The sequence below is a fragment of the Anas platyrhynchos genome, chromosome Z (assembly GCF_047663525.1).
Source record: "Anas platyrhynchos isolate ZD024472 breed Pekin duck chromosome Z, IASCAAS_PekinDuck_T2T, whole genome shotgun sequence".
NCBI lineage: Eukaryota > Metazoa > Chordata > Aves > Anseriformes > Anatidae > Anas > Anas platyrhynchos.
In genome coordinates this window covers 44,671,306-44,688,423 of record NC_092621.1, presented here as the reverse complement: position 1 = coordinate 44,688,423, position 17,118 = coordinate 44,671,306, and the positions used below count along the sequence as shown (strand labels likewise).

General features: G+C 42.8%; 1 protein-coding gene across 2 annotated transcripts in view; it reads right to left on the bottom strand.

Moving 5' to 3' along the window:
- Window positions 1-13,115, bottom strand: part of DAPK1 (death associated protein kinase 1) — an 89,189-nt gene extending 76,074 nt beyond the window's left edge. The window contains exons 1-2 of one of the 2 annotated variants that reach the window (XM_038170257.2): window positions 12,993-13,115; window positions 12,677-12,831 (exon numbers count right to left, since the gene is read on the bottom strand). In XM_038170257.2, the coding sequence (XP_038026185.1) occupies window positions 12,677-12,738 (62 nt within the window). In that variant the 5' untranslated portion in view covers window positions 12,739-12,831; window positions 12,993-13,115. Of the gene's footprint in view, window positions 1-3,379; window positions 3,427-12,676; window positions 12,832-12,992 lie in introns of those variants that run through there. The other variant, XM_072030845.1, reaches the window with a different exon arrangement.
- Between the last annotated feature and the right edge of the window lie 4,003 nt (window positions 13,116-17,118).

Sequence of the window (17,118 nt, the reverse complement as noted above, 5' to 3'; positions counted from 1 at the left end):
AAGCAGAAAAGGTGGCACTGTCAATGGCGTTTCAGACAATGAGGGAAAAAGAAAAGCGAGATCTTGCAGCTGCTAAATCCTCCGCAGACAGCTCCAGCACACAGCCCTCCCATCAATGTGGTCTTATTCTTTCAAAAGAGCACATGACTTTAAAGAAATTATGACCACGGGGTTGGTGGACAATATATGGGATTTCTCCATGATCATACTCTACTAAGCAATTAGGTCAAGCCATGCTCTTTAAAATTAGTTTAATGCAGCTGAAAGTCAAGGAAAGAAAGCGCGTTAGGGAGGAAATTAGGTAGAAAAGGAGCAGAAAGATTTATTTTAACTCTCAAGCACTCACAAAGCCCTTGCCAGAAAGAGGAGTTGCACTGTTGCTAGAACTTTTTAGTGCATAAAAGGAACATTCTTGGCACTGAAAAACTGGCATCTGTGTACAAATAGAGAAAGTGTTTTCCAAGGTCCGAGCTACACAAAGAAACAAAAAGAAACTCCTTTACATCAATCTGTTCACAAGGACTGCCTTGATCATTCTAAATTATACTTTTGTCAATGGATTAAAGTAGCTTAATAGGCAGGTAAATAAGTACATTTTTGTTGTTGTTATTCATCAGAACAAAGAGATATTGCATGGTGTTGCGGAGTTCTGTGATGTTGGTATTTAAAACAGATTCCCTTCCATGAGCAGAAATTCTGATGTCAGATTTTTTTTTTTTTCTATTCACATTTGGGTTTTGGAATGCAAATGTGAATGAATAAAGTACTCTGGGTCTGCACTGGCAGCAGATGTTTGGAAGGGAAGGTGCACTGAAAGAGCTAGAAGCATTACTGAAGGTCTGATGCTTCTGTCCCGTTGGAAACTCATAAATTACTGCAGATACAAAACAAAGGGGTACTGAAAAGTTTACTGATTGCTAAGAAGCTCACTGAACTACTGAAATCTGAAAGCAGCCAGTTGAAGACTGAACTCTTTCCTGCTTTTTACAGTTAGGTGTGTGTGAGGCATACACCACACAGGCGCAGACAAAACCTTCTGTACTTCCTGTGTGCACATAAACAATTCAACTCCGTCGTCTTTTTCATGTTATCTATCCAGCCTTCACTCATACAATCTGGGTTACACCAGACATGCGTGCTTGCCACTGTGCCTGCAGACTAGACAAGTAATGCAACTTATCGATATCACTGAAACTTCATATAAGAGGCTGAGAAAATGACCTGCTGCAGTTTTTCTGCTCTCTGATTCAATTGTTGCACAGGCAGGAAGAGCAGTTGCAACATTATCATGAAAAAAAAAAAAAAACAAGTTGATGGATATGCCTTTGTAAGCACAAGCACATTTATCACACTGTCTTTATCATTCTTTTAAAGCTTGAAGGTGGTAAAAACAAAAAGGTGCCATACGTGAAGTCCCTTAACATAAGCACTTCACTTAGTGATTATCACACTCCAGAATGGGAAGAGCTAGGTATTATCTTAGATGCTCAAGTAAGGACTTGAGAAAATGCTTCAGCTATAAGTCTACTCATAGATACAGTGGTTTAAAGCACTGACCTAAGTCCACGCCTAGATGCACCAGTATCTACTGTATAAGCTGAGGGAATATGTATGGCTGCACAACTTCCAAGCCAGCTGGATGCCAGCCATTTCATAATAATTATGCTTGTGCTGGAGCTAGCTGGAATCCATTTGGTCTGAATATATGTACATCTGCTAAAGCCTTTTCAGAAACCATCTTATCATATGAAAAAACAGAGTACTCACACTTGTAAACAGTTCAAGTAATAGCTACATCTCTGATGGAAATGAAAAAGCCAGAAAAAAGGTGGGAAGAAGCAAAGAAATGCAGAGATTTAAAAATAATAATAATAAAAATGTTATGCTTACTGTCATTTACAGTAATAAAAAGGAGCTTGCAAGTACGAGTGCTTACAGGATCAATGCCTAAGTACACAGCCATATAAATAAAGAACACAATATGATGTGCCAGTACTTAATGCCAGAGTTTAATGCTTCTATTGTTCTTTAGGACTGGTCTTTTCATGAAATTTTAAACCAGCTCAGAAATTAACATTAGGTCCCATTAGCCTTGCTAAATGCGAAAGGATGCATCTGAAATACACCTGGCTACGAATTAAACACAGGAGCTGAGTCACAAGTTGCTCAAGAATTCTTAAACCAGGGTCCTGTGGTGCACATTAACGCAGAAGTACGATTTTGGTGATGCTAAGCAAAGAATATTGTTGATGCAATTTTTTAAACAGAAAAGTTTGTTTTCTGGTTTGCTTCTCTTCTATAGCAAAGGCTTCTGAGGCTTGTCTGAAGTGTGGGCTTGTCTGGCCGCTCAGGTAAGAAAGGTCTAACAATAATGCCTATCAGACCTCAGTTATACCACCCACTCCTTCATGGCAATGAGCAGCTTCCCTTTATTTCACCATTTCTGAACCTCCCTGTTTTATGGCATATTACTTATGACCTTAATGCACAGTAATAAGGTGTCCCTAGAAAGTGTATCTATGCAGATTTTGACTCCGGAGGGTATCTACACTGAATGGCCACAAACACAAAAACATGACCACAAGGCGACACTTGCAGCATAGCAGCACCTGTTAGATAATGGTGCTAACTTAAGAAAATATTTTTTCATTATCTTTGTAAAAAAGATTTACTACAAGGACATGGTGTTGTTGATCACTCAACGAACACTGGCTAGAAATAAAGTAACCACTGCAAGTAGAAGCGAAGATGGACTGCAAAGCTCCAAACTGCATACCAATATATTTTCCCCCAAAGTGATACAGTTTACAGATATGGTATGGATTTCACATTTTAATACTTACTATTGAACATGAAGAACTGCTTTAAGACCCAACATTTTACTAACCTTTCATTACCAGAGAACAACAAAAAGCATAGAACCACAAGCTTATATACCCCACAGAAGATGTCACAATTATTTTTGCTTGAAAAAAAAACAACAACAGACAAACTGTCCTGGAAGGGATGCAAGACACAGACTCCTGATGGCTGTTGAGCAGAAGGCCTTTATTGCCCTTTTTTCTCTACTACATACACTTTCCCTGTAACCCCACACGCTGTCCACTTGCTCGAATTGGTCATACAATTTGTTAGAGACCCTCAGACATGCACCTCGAGCCAGCCAGCAATTGGCCACTGCCCAAAGCTCATCTTTAACACTGCAGCCAAGTTAATTTAACTCGACCTTTCCCAAGTTTTTGTTTCTAACGCTTATTTCTTCATTATCTCTAATTCAGGGATGTGTGAAACAGCACAAAGCCACCTGCGAATTCCTTTCCCACTTGTCCTCCCACTGCAGTTATTAATTTTATGTTCGCTAGATATACAAGAAACTCACCAAGCAGCACAATCGATGAACACATCGTTCATTGATGTGTTTCAAGAGGATCCACAGTGGTGAACATATTGCTTATCCTTGACTGAAGCGAGCTTTTAGGAAGACACCAAACCCTGGCACTGCTGAAACTGCAAACAAAGCATGGTCTGTGCTGCATACCCAAGCCTCATACCAAGTGCCTTAGTAACTGTCCGTATACATTACAGTTTTACGAGCTGCTATTTACAGCCCAGTAATTGTCTGCTTCCCCAGCTCTTTAGTCTTTATTTACATCTGCTCACTCTCACAGACGAGCTGCAGCACTTAGGAATTTAGAGCATTCGGAAAAAAATATATACTGCAAATTGCCCCCTCTGACCCCGGCGCTAAGGCAGGCCTGTCTGGCGGCCCTACAGCTGCCACAACGGGAAACCACGCTCGGGCGTGCAGCCGGTGCCCTCGTTAGCAGGGCTAATCAGCAGCCAGGCCTTGCACAGCGCTTCCACAGGGCCGCTCGATGCACCTGGATGGGGACAGGGATGCTCATCCTCCGTGGCCTGCCGCCAGCACTGACTGACCACGAGCCACCTGTAACATAAAGGTTTCTTTCTGCAGGGACAAAAGGGGCCAGAAATGGACCGGCTCTGTAAGACGCGGTCTGGAAGTGGTTGTTCCCCAGTTCCTGTTGTAACCAGCAACAACAGCGGGAAAAGCGACCCTTCTTCCAGGCAGGAGTGCTTAGTAAATAGCATCAGAAGGCTCTTTCAAACAGAAAGCGATGAGAAAAAACGGAGACATAAGGGACTAAGCTGTTCCCTGACGTGCCTTCCTTTCCCAGGGAATCAACAGCAATTCTGCGCAGATGGCCCAGCTCACGCAGTTAGGGAAATAGTGCCAGGAAGATAATATACCAAAAACATCCTAGCTCCCATACCAAAGTGCTTAAAGCCTATGCCTGCAGAATAGAAAACAACCAAGGTGGGAGACAAGGTGCAGATGTGGTCCAAGAGATGCCCAGTTATTGTCTTTGTTAAATGAAATAGGAGCCAAATGTCCCAATAAAGGAACCAGCACGATGAAAGAAAGGTGTCAAAAGAAAGGTAAAATTTACTTCCAACCAAGACTCCCACGTACTTGGTTTTGTTAGGGAGTAATAAGCTGCCAGCTTTGTTGATGGCGCTACTGGAAGTGCTGGCTTCTTGGCCAAGAACTTGCTAGGCCCAAATGAAATACCCACCACGCTACTCCCCTCTGTGGATAAAGGGAAAAAACCCACACCTCCAAGTCTCCATTAAATTCGGCAAAATAATTAAGCTGTAAACCGTGCCAGAACAAAATACAATGTGATCAAGTAACGTACACGTTAGCTGCACCGAGTGGCACCTACATAGCCAAGCAAAGCAAGTGCTGTGTGAGGGCGTGTGCCCTGCTGAGCGCAGCATCTCACAATCTCAAGTTTTAAGCGCTGGCTTTCTTCTTCTCATTTAGAAACACCGGACTGCAAGGGACCACCTCAGCAATCAAGTCCAATCCTCTTAAGCTGCAGACAGCCCTGCAAAAGTCAGCGAGACTAAAAATTTCAGCAGACAAAGAATAGAAGAAAGGCACTATCACACTTCCCTGTAATCACAGGTCTGTTAATGTCACCACGGACTCCAGAAAATGAACACCCTTTATTCTCTCTCCTCTAAAAGCAGCACCTTCAAAATACCACAGTTTCATCAGACTGTGTGACCTGCAGTAAAAAGGCTCTCCCGACCCCCAGCCCCACAGGCGTGTTCAGGAGCAGGGCACCCTCACTGAGCACCTCCAGGGATGCACACTACCCCGCACCCCAAACCCTACCAAGGGGCTACTTACATTTAAGATAAAACTGAGGAAAGGGACAATTCACACACCAGACAGAACGAAGGGCTTCCTTGGGTAACTGGCAAAAACTTATTAACAACACTAATTGCTCTCTAATAAAGATACTGTGGAAATCAAGTATTTATACTACACCACTCCAGTTAAAGGCAGACCAAGCATTTGGTTGAAGCAAGAAATGTGCAGACTGCACGACTCTACCCACAGCAGAGTTTTTTTCTCCCCTTTCCAATAGCTCATTCCCTCAAATAGTTCAGCAATGAATTCAGTAAAACTATACCTGTCAATCAGGTTGTAAGCACAGTTATAATTTACACTGACTGCAAACTCTTCCAAGCTGTGGATATACCCACCCACGTCTGCGATCACCCAGTAAGAGCTAGCTTTCTTTCACTTAAGTACAGGCAACGTGCTCCAAGCATCCCACCAAACAAACAGCCTCGCATCTGCGGGCAGACAATTCTGGCAGAGAATTGCTCTCCTCGAAAGCAGCATACCACTGCCCTGCAAGGCCCGTGCTCGTGGTAGAAAATGGGTGCACGTGGTCTGGGCAACTGCACAGCAATGCTTCCTCCTCAGCATACGTGCATCCTCAAGCAGCAGTTGTCATCTATCACATCTGGTTATGTAATCAGGAAGGAATAAGGGAAAAGGGATTAAAACATCAAAAAACAGCATAATGCTGCAGACCATTGCGTGGATTGCAAAACACACCATAAAGCAGCGTGGCACTTTACAGCAATCCTAAACTGTGTGAACCGTTCTGGGTGAAAAGCAACTGTCACAAGTCATTCTCCCTGACACCAATGTGTGCTATGACAAAAGTAAAATGCCTACACACTTTAAATACAGTAGGTCAACACCCTCAATGTCAACTATAATATGCCTAGAAACTTTGAAACAGAGATTTAAAACTCACTTAAGATACGCACAATGACCAAATTTTTATCAGCCACCTCCTTCCCCAGGACAGTGCCATGCTACACCCTCCATTAATTTAACAAAGTTCAATCTTCAAACAATTCAGGTTCCCTCTTCTTTTAGCTTTGTTTCAAAGAAAAAACCCGAAGATCACTCTCCTGGGGGCCAGCAGCCCTTGAATTTCCAGCCTTCTTCATTTGTGAATATTGTGAATATTTTAAATGTAAATATAACTGAATACTTAAATGTAAATATAACCAAAAACTTTCAGAAGTTTCGTCACTTCTCATTCTTCCAGCATACTGAAAGAATAAATAAAAATCATACCCTTCCAAGCCTCGTGGTGCAAGGCTAAACATACCAAACTCTTCAGTCTGCTCTCAAAAAAGTCTTCTTCCCACAGCTTCACCATCCTAGCATTTCTTCTTCACTTTAAAATAGAACAATCTCTTTGAAGCACAGCGATCAGAACAGCAGAGCACTGTGTGAAGGAGGACACAGCCACATACTGCACAATTAAATGGATCGATACGGGCTCCTACAGTCCATCTGATAGGAGATTTTTTTCCTAACTGCGCTAAAAATGACAGGAATGTCACCCAGCAGCTGATTGACACATTCCGGCTCCACTCTTGCTGTAGCAGCCCCATGTGCTGCAATCGCAGAGCACAGTTTATTATTAGACTCCTTGGCACAGGCTTTTGTGCCCTGTTCCACTAAGTTTCACGCTATTTATGTTACTCCAATATGTATTTTATTATGAAGATACGCAATGAAATATTTGGGGCTTCAGGATCTTTAGACCTGTGCTTTCTTTGTCCAGCCTTCTTTCAGCTTCCACCTATCTCTGCCATAAGCCAGTGGTGGTTAAGTAAAATCTACTACGCTGCTATGAACGCTTTTCAGGTTTTTTGGACACCTATTTTCCTGCAGCAGGGTCAAAACACAGCTCGAGACAGCAGTCTCAGTTGAGAAAGGACTCCTGTGCAAGCCACTCTCACCCAGGAAATAGAAACTAGTAAACCACTGACTTTAACTGGCATTTTTTCCTGCTTAATATAAAGCTGTGCCAACAAGTCGCGTGGGTTCACTGCAGAACTAATGAAGCCAGTCAAAAACAGAAGGACACCTGGTCATTAGGACCAGCTGTGGTTCTAACAGGAAATATGTAATTTCCTCTTAAAACTGATATGCCTTTGAATGTGTTACCAATTTTAACAACTGTTTGGCACGGTTACTCCACGACTCCAGTAGTCCCCATCACTCTCCTTATTTACAGCTCCGCTTCCTGGTCACCAGCTTATGTTCTTCTGCCTTTGCACCATGGTTCTTTATCTCTGTCCTTCCTATGTATTTAACTCGAGGAAGGATTTATAGAGGCAATCGCATGGCCTTGTAGGCTGAGATTTCACAGGGCTTTCACCTGATCTGAGCATGAACTGCTGCCATAAATTAGATAAGGTGTTTTTTTTTCCCCATTTTTTACAGCATCGCCGCATCAAAGGAACATGCAGGAACACGCGACGGAGAAAGTGATACTGCTCCTTTCAGCCACCGCCAGCACAGCCCGAGCCTGGCGCACTGCTCTGGTGAAAACGCAGCCTCAGCCTCTCTTCCTCAGCCAAACGCGCCCAGCTCTGCACAGCACACACAGTTCTAGCAGAGGAAGCGACACGCCTGAACATCTGTAAAGGCAGATAATGGGGAAGGAAGAAAAAAATCCATCAAAAGGGACAAACCAGCAAAGCCCCGAAAGAAGCGATGAAAGTTTAAGCACACGCCTAGCACAGCAGTGCTGGGGCCAAGTGCACCTCACTGAGCCTAGCTAGAGGAGAAATCAAAGACCAAGGTTCTTCATCTACTTCCTGATGGGTTTAAATTTACAAGGGTTTATGCATTTATAATGAAGGCATAATAATCAGCAAGCCAGCTTCTTACTACACACAGTGTTAAAAGTCCTACAAACCAGACATTTTTCTCCTCCACACATAGAAATAAACTAAGAAGAACCAAGCAGTTATACCAAAAAATAACTGCACCTTGTGCTTTTCACACAGAAACACTTCTGCACACGTTAAAAGACAATAGCTGTCACCGGTGGTACTGTGTGGTGGCAGTCTAATGCAGCCTATGCCAGCAGATTTCAGTTTATTATACATTCCAAAAAAAAAAAAAAGAAAAAAAGAAAAAAGATTGCCCCCCAGAACCCAAACAAGTAGCAGGGTTGGGACTGGCTTCGCTTGGTGTCTTCAAGGCAAGCACAGAATTACCAGGTGCTCCTCTGAGAGCTGACCAGGCTGGTGCAGCATCGCTGTGATTCACAGACAGCGCTGAAAAGGGCTCTTTGCTGTAACCCAAACACCACCTTCGGCTCTCCAGAGGAGCAGCACAGCCAGCCAACCACCCCAGGTTTCCCACACTCGAGCAGTGGCTCTGTGGCCAACGCGTTCAGGGTTCCTTCCCAGGTCCTTGCCCCTGAAAGCCTCCTACCGCCCACTCGGTTCACAGCAATTAGTCACCACGTACTGCTGCAAATTGCATGCGTGTAGTTACAGAAGCTGTGAATTCCACGCTTGCATTATTTCTTGCAGAGCCTATGTGAGGGACTCAGGAAACAGCACTACTGTGGTTTTCACCATCCATGTCTTCAGTATTTGGCCATTTTGCCTCTGTACGAAAATGAAGGTTAATAAATGCCTTTTTAATGAGCACGCTGAGTTGAGGTTACAGTAAGACTATGCAACAAAAGAGAAATTGGGAATTTCCACGTGGCGCAGTTAAATTTTTGACCCAAGGTATAGCACTTTCAGCCACACCAGGCCATCCTCTCCATCGCTGCTTTCCCCTCCCCCCCCCCCCCCAGCCCTTTGTAGGACTTTGTAATCTGATAAATAAATGGAAAAAATGTTACACCACCACATTATTGAAAAGACAGTTGCCAAGGGTTTTTAACTTAGCCATTCTGAAGGGAAATATCACCTCAAAGGAACTACACATGCTGTACATCTTGTAATGGAACTTGACAATACGCGCACCATTTTTGCACATCAGCTTCTTAGTACGACTACTTTGGGCTCTCAAGCCTGAAAAGCACCACGAAGGTCAAATTCTAGCTGTCATCCAAGCATTTCTTTGTCCCATGTTTTTCCTTTCCTCCCAACACAGTGCGACGCAGTTACACTTATGGTGTATGATAGATGAGAGACTGCCTTTGCAGTTCTAAGGAGCAGCATTTCTGAAAACTGATGGATGAATAACCAAAAATACATACATACATATATATATATATATATTCAGCCTACGTATTCACTGCTTACTACAGAAATCAGATCTCACACAACCCAGAAAAAAATATTTCTCTCCTAACCAAAGATTCAGAGGTAAAGGAACATTTTTCAGACTGTAAGTATGCATTTGCACAACTGCCTGTTTTCTCGTCAGCACCTTCAGCATCTTACCCTGTGCATTTTCCATTGCAACTGATAAAGAGATTAGACAGACACCTTAGATAAGAGTAAAAAGCCATAAGCTAACCCTGGTAACTTTTCTGCTCAGTGAGCTACCAAACAGAAACAGATTGACTTCCAGAACTGCTAACACCCATCACAGTTTTTAATTCAACAACAGTGGAAAGTGTATCCCTAGTGAGTACAACAGGTCCAAACAAACTCAGAGTTCAAAATTGCTAGATACCTCTTCCTGTTTTTAGCATCATTTAATAGGAGGGATCTCCTATTAACAAACAGCAAGCCACAGTGCAATGCAAATACCATTCTTCAATTGCAAAATATTACTTCAGCTATCTGCAGCTCTTTTAGAAATTACTTGAAAGTTTAAAGAAAAAAAAAAAAGAGGTCTGGTGGTGGTGTTTAAGACCATGAACTAAATCTGGGTACCTCTTCCTATAATTTAGCAATGCATCTTTTCTCATGGTACTGTAACAACTCCCAGGTAAGGCCAATCACAGAAGGGTTAAAAAAAATCATTTTCATTAGTTTGATCTGGTTTCAAGGTTTTTTGTGCTCACCATGGTGAGGTTTTTAAATGCTGATGAACTTTAATTCCTGTCTTTTGGGCAAACTGAAGTAAAGGCACTGCAGCAGGGTATTTAAAATGCACAGTCACACAGCTCGCAACTGCAGAAAGAATTAAAATGAATGAAACAGCTTTTGTAAATTTGTTGCTGTTTCATGATAATCTCTACCCCAGCAGGAACAGAATCTCCATCACCCTTTGAAATGCCATGGTTAGATGGTTAGTTCACACATCTGTAATTAAAGTACACACCTGAACAATGCAGTGATATGTTTCACTAAATTTGTCAGACGCAAAACAAAAAGTACATAATGCAACATGCACAACAATTAAGAGCACAGTCTCCATGTATGTTTCATCCTAAAGATGACATTTGATCCCTAAGTGATGAGACTTTTGGTACAAAAAGCTTAAGATGACACAAGAGGTAAACCTACCCCAACAGCAGAAGTGTGTTGGAACAAATCACGTACAGGTAAGACCAAAAAGAGTGATCCTACAAGTATTCGTAATACCTTTTTTCTTATCTTCCACAGGAATACATCAAAACAAACCAAAGAATGGAACAAATCTCAAAACACTTTGGCAAAAGATTTTTACAGTTTGTAACTTCTTCTGCAACAGTGCTGTGAAATATCATAAAACCAGAAAATGCATTTTTTTTCAGCTCATTGTCCATTCTCCTGGTTTCAAATAATCTCCACGTTTTGTGTAAGCAATTTTTAAACCTCCTTTACTAGTTTCACTGAGAAATTTAATTTACACAATCCATTTATTTTCTTCAATCCATTTATTTTCTTTCTTTTGCTAGAATAGGAAAGCTACTTTTTATTCTAGTTACTGCCAGAGGTATCATAAGGTAATACAGATATATAAATATTTTACAAAGGAAAACAGTGAAGATTAAAATTTCAAAGTAATTGCATCTTCCCTGAGCTTTCTCAAAAGGCAGGTTGTCCTAGGAACTTCAGGATCCATTCATGCAAATACACTTTGGTGAAAAAAAACTCTTATCTGTTCATTTATTCACCTTGTTTGTTCTATGACTGATGCTAAGTACAAGGAAACAAAGGAATTCATCCATTATAAGGGTAGAAAATAGGTTGATTTAGCAAAATGGAACCTTTCATCACAGCTTAGCTGAAGCCTTAAATCAAGATTCAGGTTCCCAAATAAACCTAAGAAATTTTAAAGTCAAAGGTGTTTTTAATATTCACTTGCTTCCTGAGTTCTAAGCCTCAGGCTCGACATTTGCAAGTACATTTATATGCAAATGTAAAGGTGAGAAACCTAAGGGGGAAAGAAGGAATGGAAAGCAATGGGATTTACAAGAGTATTTCAAGCAGCCAGAGAAACCTAAGTTCAAAAATAAGTTAAAAGCACCACTGAACTAAGCCACTCAATGACTATGCTGAGATTTGCTTATTCTTTTGATTTCATGGCAACAACTTGCAGTGAAATAATCTGTCCTTCTCAAAATGATGCTGAAGTGTATTCTTTGGCCCTTTTATTTTAAAGCAAAACCTCGTCACCTTGTTGTGTTTTATTGTCCATAGGTATTTTCTCACAGCAGCCAACAGGAATGGGTCAAGTTCTTAGTTATGCTTACTTTTTTCAAGGAAAAAAAAAAAACAACACAAGACTGGCATGTAACTAATTAATTTAAGTTCTTTAAATGCATATATAGGTTTGGACTGCATGCCAAGGTTATATAGTTAAAATGAATAAGGCAAACAACCTCAGTGTTTTGTTTTTTTGTTTGTTCGTTTGTTTTTTTTGAACCATGTACCATCATTCTGTGCTTGCACTTCCCTGTGTGTCAGAAATGAAATTCCTCATCTTCAGAGCTATGTTCTGGAGCCAGCGTGCTATTTCCCTGGTGTGGCTGTGTGGAAGATCCTTTAAACGCTGCCTATGCGATTGTCCTTAGGGAAATGGTTCGGCTTCACACACGGGTCCTGGGGACCCAGCACGGTGCTGGCACTCGCTCTTTAAAATAAATAGAGGAGAGGTTACATAAACCTTGGCACTTTCCTGACTAGCAGGCTGACATTGTCTTCCCTGTGAGGAGCCTTAAGGAAATAAATGGCAATTTGTAATTCTGCCTTTATGTCATGGTAAATCACGTATCAGTGCCTGTAACCACAGAGCGGCAGCTGTATTACTACAGAAAGCTCAAACCAGATTCTGGAACACTTTACACGATATTACAAAAAAAAAAAAGGGTGGGGAACGATGAATTTTGAGAGCCTAAATAGCACATTCAGCCTACACACCTGCAGTTTGGGGTTCAGCACGGGTCCATACCCGGCTCCATACCCGCTGAATGAACGCAAGGTGCCCAGCACAGCCTCTCGCTCCGGATGCACACACAGCACACCCAGCAGACAGCAGCACCGCACAGTTTACCCATTATTATTATTATTATTTATTATTAATTTTGGGGGGTGGCCCCGCCGCGAGCCCCCGGCGAACTTGCCCCCGGCCCGCACCCACCTGCCCAGGTCCTCGCCGGTCTCGTAGTGCTCCTCCAGGTTCTCCTGCCTGAACACCGTCATGGTGCCCGGCCGCACGGCCACGCAGCCGCCCGCCCGCACGCCGCCAGCCTCAGCCTCTGCTCCGCGTCCTCATCCCCGGAGCCCCGGAGCGCCCTGCGGACGACCGCGGAGGTGAACGGCTGAACGCCCGCCCGCCCCCCGCCGCCCCCCGCCGCCCCGCGCCGCCCCCGCGACCCCCGCCCCTTCCCCCCGCACGCAGCCGCGGGACCCCCGTTCCCCTCCCTTCCCCTCCCCGGCGGCAGCGCCCTCCTCACCTCGCTCCCCCGGACCCGCTGCCGCTGCCGGTGCCGGTCCCGGTGCCGCCCGGCGCAGGCACCGCACAAGGGCGCCGCCGCCCGGCCAATGGCGAGGCGCCGCCGCCCCGCCCCGCGCCGCTCCCCCGCGCGGCCCGGCCCGGCCCGGCGCGGAGCGCAGCGCGGCGGAGCCGACCCGAGGGGGCGCCGCCATTTTACGAGGCCGCAGCCCCTCGGGTCTGCTGCTGGCCGTGGGGCTGCCTCGGTCCTGGGCCGAGCGGGAGCTTGGCTGTGCTCCTTCGTGTACACACACACACACACACACACACGTATATGAAATATACACGCTCACATGTACACACGCACATGTATATATAGTATACACACATGTACACACGCACACATATATATAATATCCACACTTGCATGAATATGCACACACGTATATGTAATATACACTTGCATGTACACACGTACACATATATATAATATACACACATACACACATATATACACACTTGCATGTGCACACGTACACATACATGTAATATACACACTCGCATGTACACACGCACACATATGTATAATATACACACTCGTATGTACACACACACATATACACACTTGCATGTACACGCACACTATATATAATATACACTTGCATGTACACACGTACATGTATATGTAATGTACACACTCATGTACACACACACGTATATATAATATACACTTGCATGTACACACAAAAACATATAATATACACACATGTACACATGTAAATGTACATATAATATACACACTTGCACGTACACACGCACTCGTATATATAATATACACACTCGCATGTACGCGCACACACACATACATAATAATATATACACTTGCTCATTTTTCCCCTCAGTTCACACTCAGCATGTGATGCCGGGATGCTGAGCAGCTTTTAATTCCCATCTGAACTCCGAGCTCACTCCTGCAGAGCATTGCTCATCGAAGGTGAAGAAAAGTTCATACTTTTTTTTTTTTTTTTTTTTTTTTTTTACACTTTCTCGATTTAGCACTTGAGAGAGCCCGGCCTTCTCCAAGTACAGGACAAGAGGTCCAGGAGTTCTGAAATTTTCAGAGTAAATCACAGCCTGACCTTGGCCAAGCGTTAAAACTTCCTGTGGCTCCACTGATGCCAGCTGTAAAATGAAGGGAGCGCGGTTCAGCACATCGCTGGGTGCAAAGTTACATAAAGCTGTCCTCAGAGTCGGCAGCGTGGTGACTTCTCCAGCGGAGGAACAGCCAGAACTGTGTGCCCCCGCTACTTCATTTACTGCCAGACGTGCAGGAGTAGGATGCTCTGCCTCGCCTTCAACCCATCTTCCATGTATTTATCTCTAATAGGTTTTCAAAGTCATGACTCACACACTTGAGGCTGTTGCGTTTTTAACACAGCTCAAGGTTTTTAACAAATAATTGGTGATGGTTCAGGAGTTCACTTTGGCTTCAGAGATTCTTCCTCTGATCAAAATGAGGAGAATCACTGGAACCAGCCCCTGAATTTTTTGGCAATTGACCTTCATGTTTTTCCCTTCTGGGAGTTTTTTGTGATGGTTGTGGGCTTGTACAAGAGTAATACAAGAGTAACATCCGTGGTAGCTTGTATGTATTCTTCAGTACAAGCACTACTCAAATACACAGTTCAATTGCTTCAGCTGAAGCAATTGAGATTTCAGTATTGATTCAAGCAAGCATGCATTGGGATCAATACACTCTTCCTGAGATAACTACCAAGATGCACAGAATCAACAGAAAAAAAAATATGAATTACTTGCAATGTTTATCTTCCTCCTTTCATTTAACAACTATATCTTACTCCTGTTGCCTGCCCTTCTAGGTCTGTGATCCCTGAATTTTGTTTCTCTGTTCAGGTCTCTCAACTATGGAAAGAGAGTTGAGTTTGAGTCCAGCTGTGGCAGGAACAGCACAAGTCATCATGTCATGTGTGTCAGGAGTAGGCACACAAGTAAGGACGGCCATGGCAGCAGGCTAGTGCTGTGGTAGGCATAGGCACAAAAGGGTATGTTTTCATGTAATGCAAAGCACCACATTCCTGTTTCTTTAGAGAAATACTCAACAGGTTGTGCTTGGTGCAGACCACTTTGAAAGAGCATGAGTGCTCCTGGTGGGACTCGTCTTGCAGTCTTGGAACCCTTCATCCAGGTGGAAAGCCAGCCCAATTGCTGTATGTTCAAAATGCTGATGAACTTCCTTGAGGCAGGTATTGGACTGCATATGTACTAAACGGGAAAAAAATAATTTTAAATTGCTGACAAAAGTAATTAAGCGGTTGTGAAAGCAGTTTATGCTTTCAGGTTAAATAGCACGCTGGATGAAATCCAACCCCAATAAACTTAATAGCAAAACCTCCTTGATTTCATGGTTCTGTGATTTCAAGCTAATGTATATTTTTTGTTTATTGTAACATAACAGAAGTAACAAAGTAACTCCTTGCACACTGTGTTGTAAATCAGGAGTAATACTGATTTCAGTACGGTTACTTCAGTGTGAACGAGGATCGGGTGCAAGACTAATAACCATAAATGTGTTTTTGAAGGACTTGATTGTGTCTGCCAACTTAATATGTCAATGGTTCACATATATTTTGTGGTGTAGAAGAACAAGTGTTCTTTCTCTCAATAAATATTACAAAGAATTCAAACTTGTAGAAAGCATTCCTATCTCCAAGCAGTGTTTGGTGAAGTGAAAGCTGTAATATTTCTGCAGGTCAAGTGATTTACAGCACCTTTCAGCCACTTTTGAACTGAATCTACGCACCCATTTCAACATTTCTACAGATAAGGGAGCACATTAAGTGTATTGCTGTATGATAAATGTTTTCAAGATTAGAGCCTGGTCTGTTTCTGTCATCCAGGTAAGATGTCTTTCTTAATAATGTAAGACACTAATTACAGTAAAAAAATACAAATTACTTAGGTGGGCTATTGTTTCTTTTGCATATTGTTTTCTTTCTAAGAGATCATCATTTATTTCTGACATAACTATAAAAGCAATTTCCTGGGTGGTAAGTGATGTTCTTTGCAGATTCATAGGTTTTCCAAGGCTAATTTCATTTCTCACAAAGCACACTACCTACAGCCCCTGCAAGCTGCTATTCTGCATCCATCTGTAACAACAGGGATGACACGGGAATGGAAGGTTGAACATTAGCATTAAAGAGCCTCTCAGCTCTGTTAAACCCGAAACATTTTTGCTACAAAAGGATTTCCAGCTATGCCAGTGACTTCTGTAATTGCGCTTCATGTCCCTCAGAAAGTAGACTGAGTCCATCAATTCATTTTTATGTCACAGCATAAAGGAAAATTTCTCAGGTTATAAATTAGAAGAATTTTTTTTTTCTCAGAAAGTTAGGCATTGGAACAGGTTGCCCAGGGAGGTGGTGGACTCACCTTCCCTGGAGGTGTTCAAGGAAAGGTTGAATGTGGTAGTTGGTGACATGGTTTAGTGGGAGACATTGATGGTAGGGGAATGGTTGGACCAGATGATTTTGGAGGTCTTTTCCAACATTAATGATTCTATGATTCTATTAAAAATAATAATAACTAAATAAATAAACAAACCAGGCTGCTGACATCAAAGGCAAGATCTGTAGTTTCACGAGGCAATACCTTTAGCACTGTAACTAACCTCATGTAAGTGGTACAGTGTAAATTTGGCAGGCTGGAATAATCATTCCTTAATGTTTCAGTCAATAAAATACAATTTTGTTAAAAACTGTTAACATCCATTTAATTGCTGTGTTTTGAAAGCCACGAAGAAGATGAGATGATAGAAAATGATCAGCATCACTCCTCTAAAAGCACTGCAGAAAGGTAAGTGCCTCCTATATTTTCTAGGTGTTTGTCAGTTCCTCATACAAAGAAATTTGGTCCATCTCCCAGGAGAGTCGCAGCTAATCTAGGATCTGCTAATTCATATGTTTATTCATAAGGGGCCCATATCACGTACATCCCCCAACGAAGCTGCTACTTGGCAAGGCAATTAATTGAATACCTGACTTGGAGCAGTGAGTAGCAGATTAGCTGATGAGGGTTTAAATTCATGTGTTTCAGCATCTCCCTGAGTTGAAGTCCTGGGCTGGAGT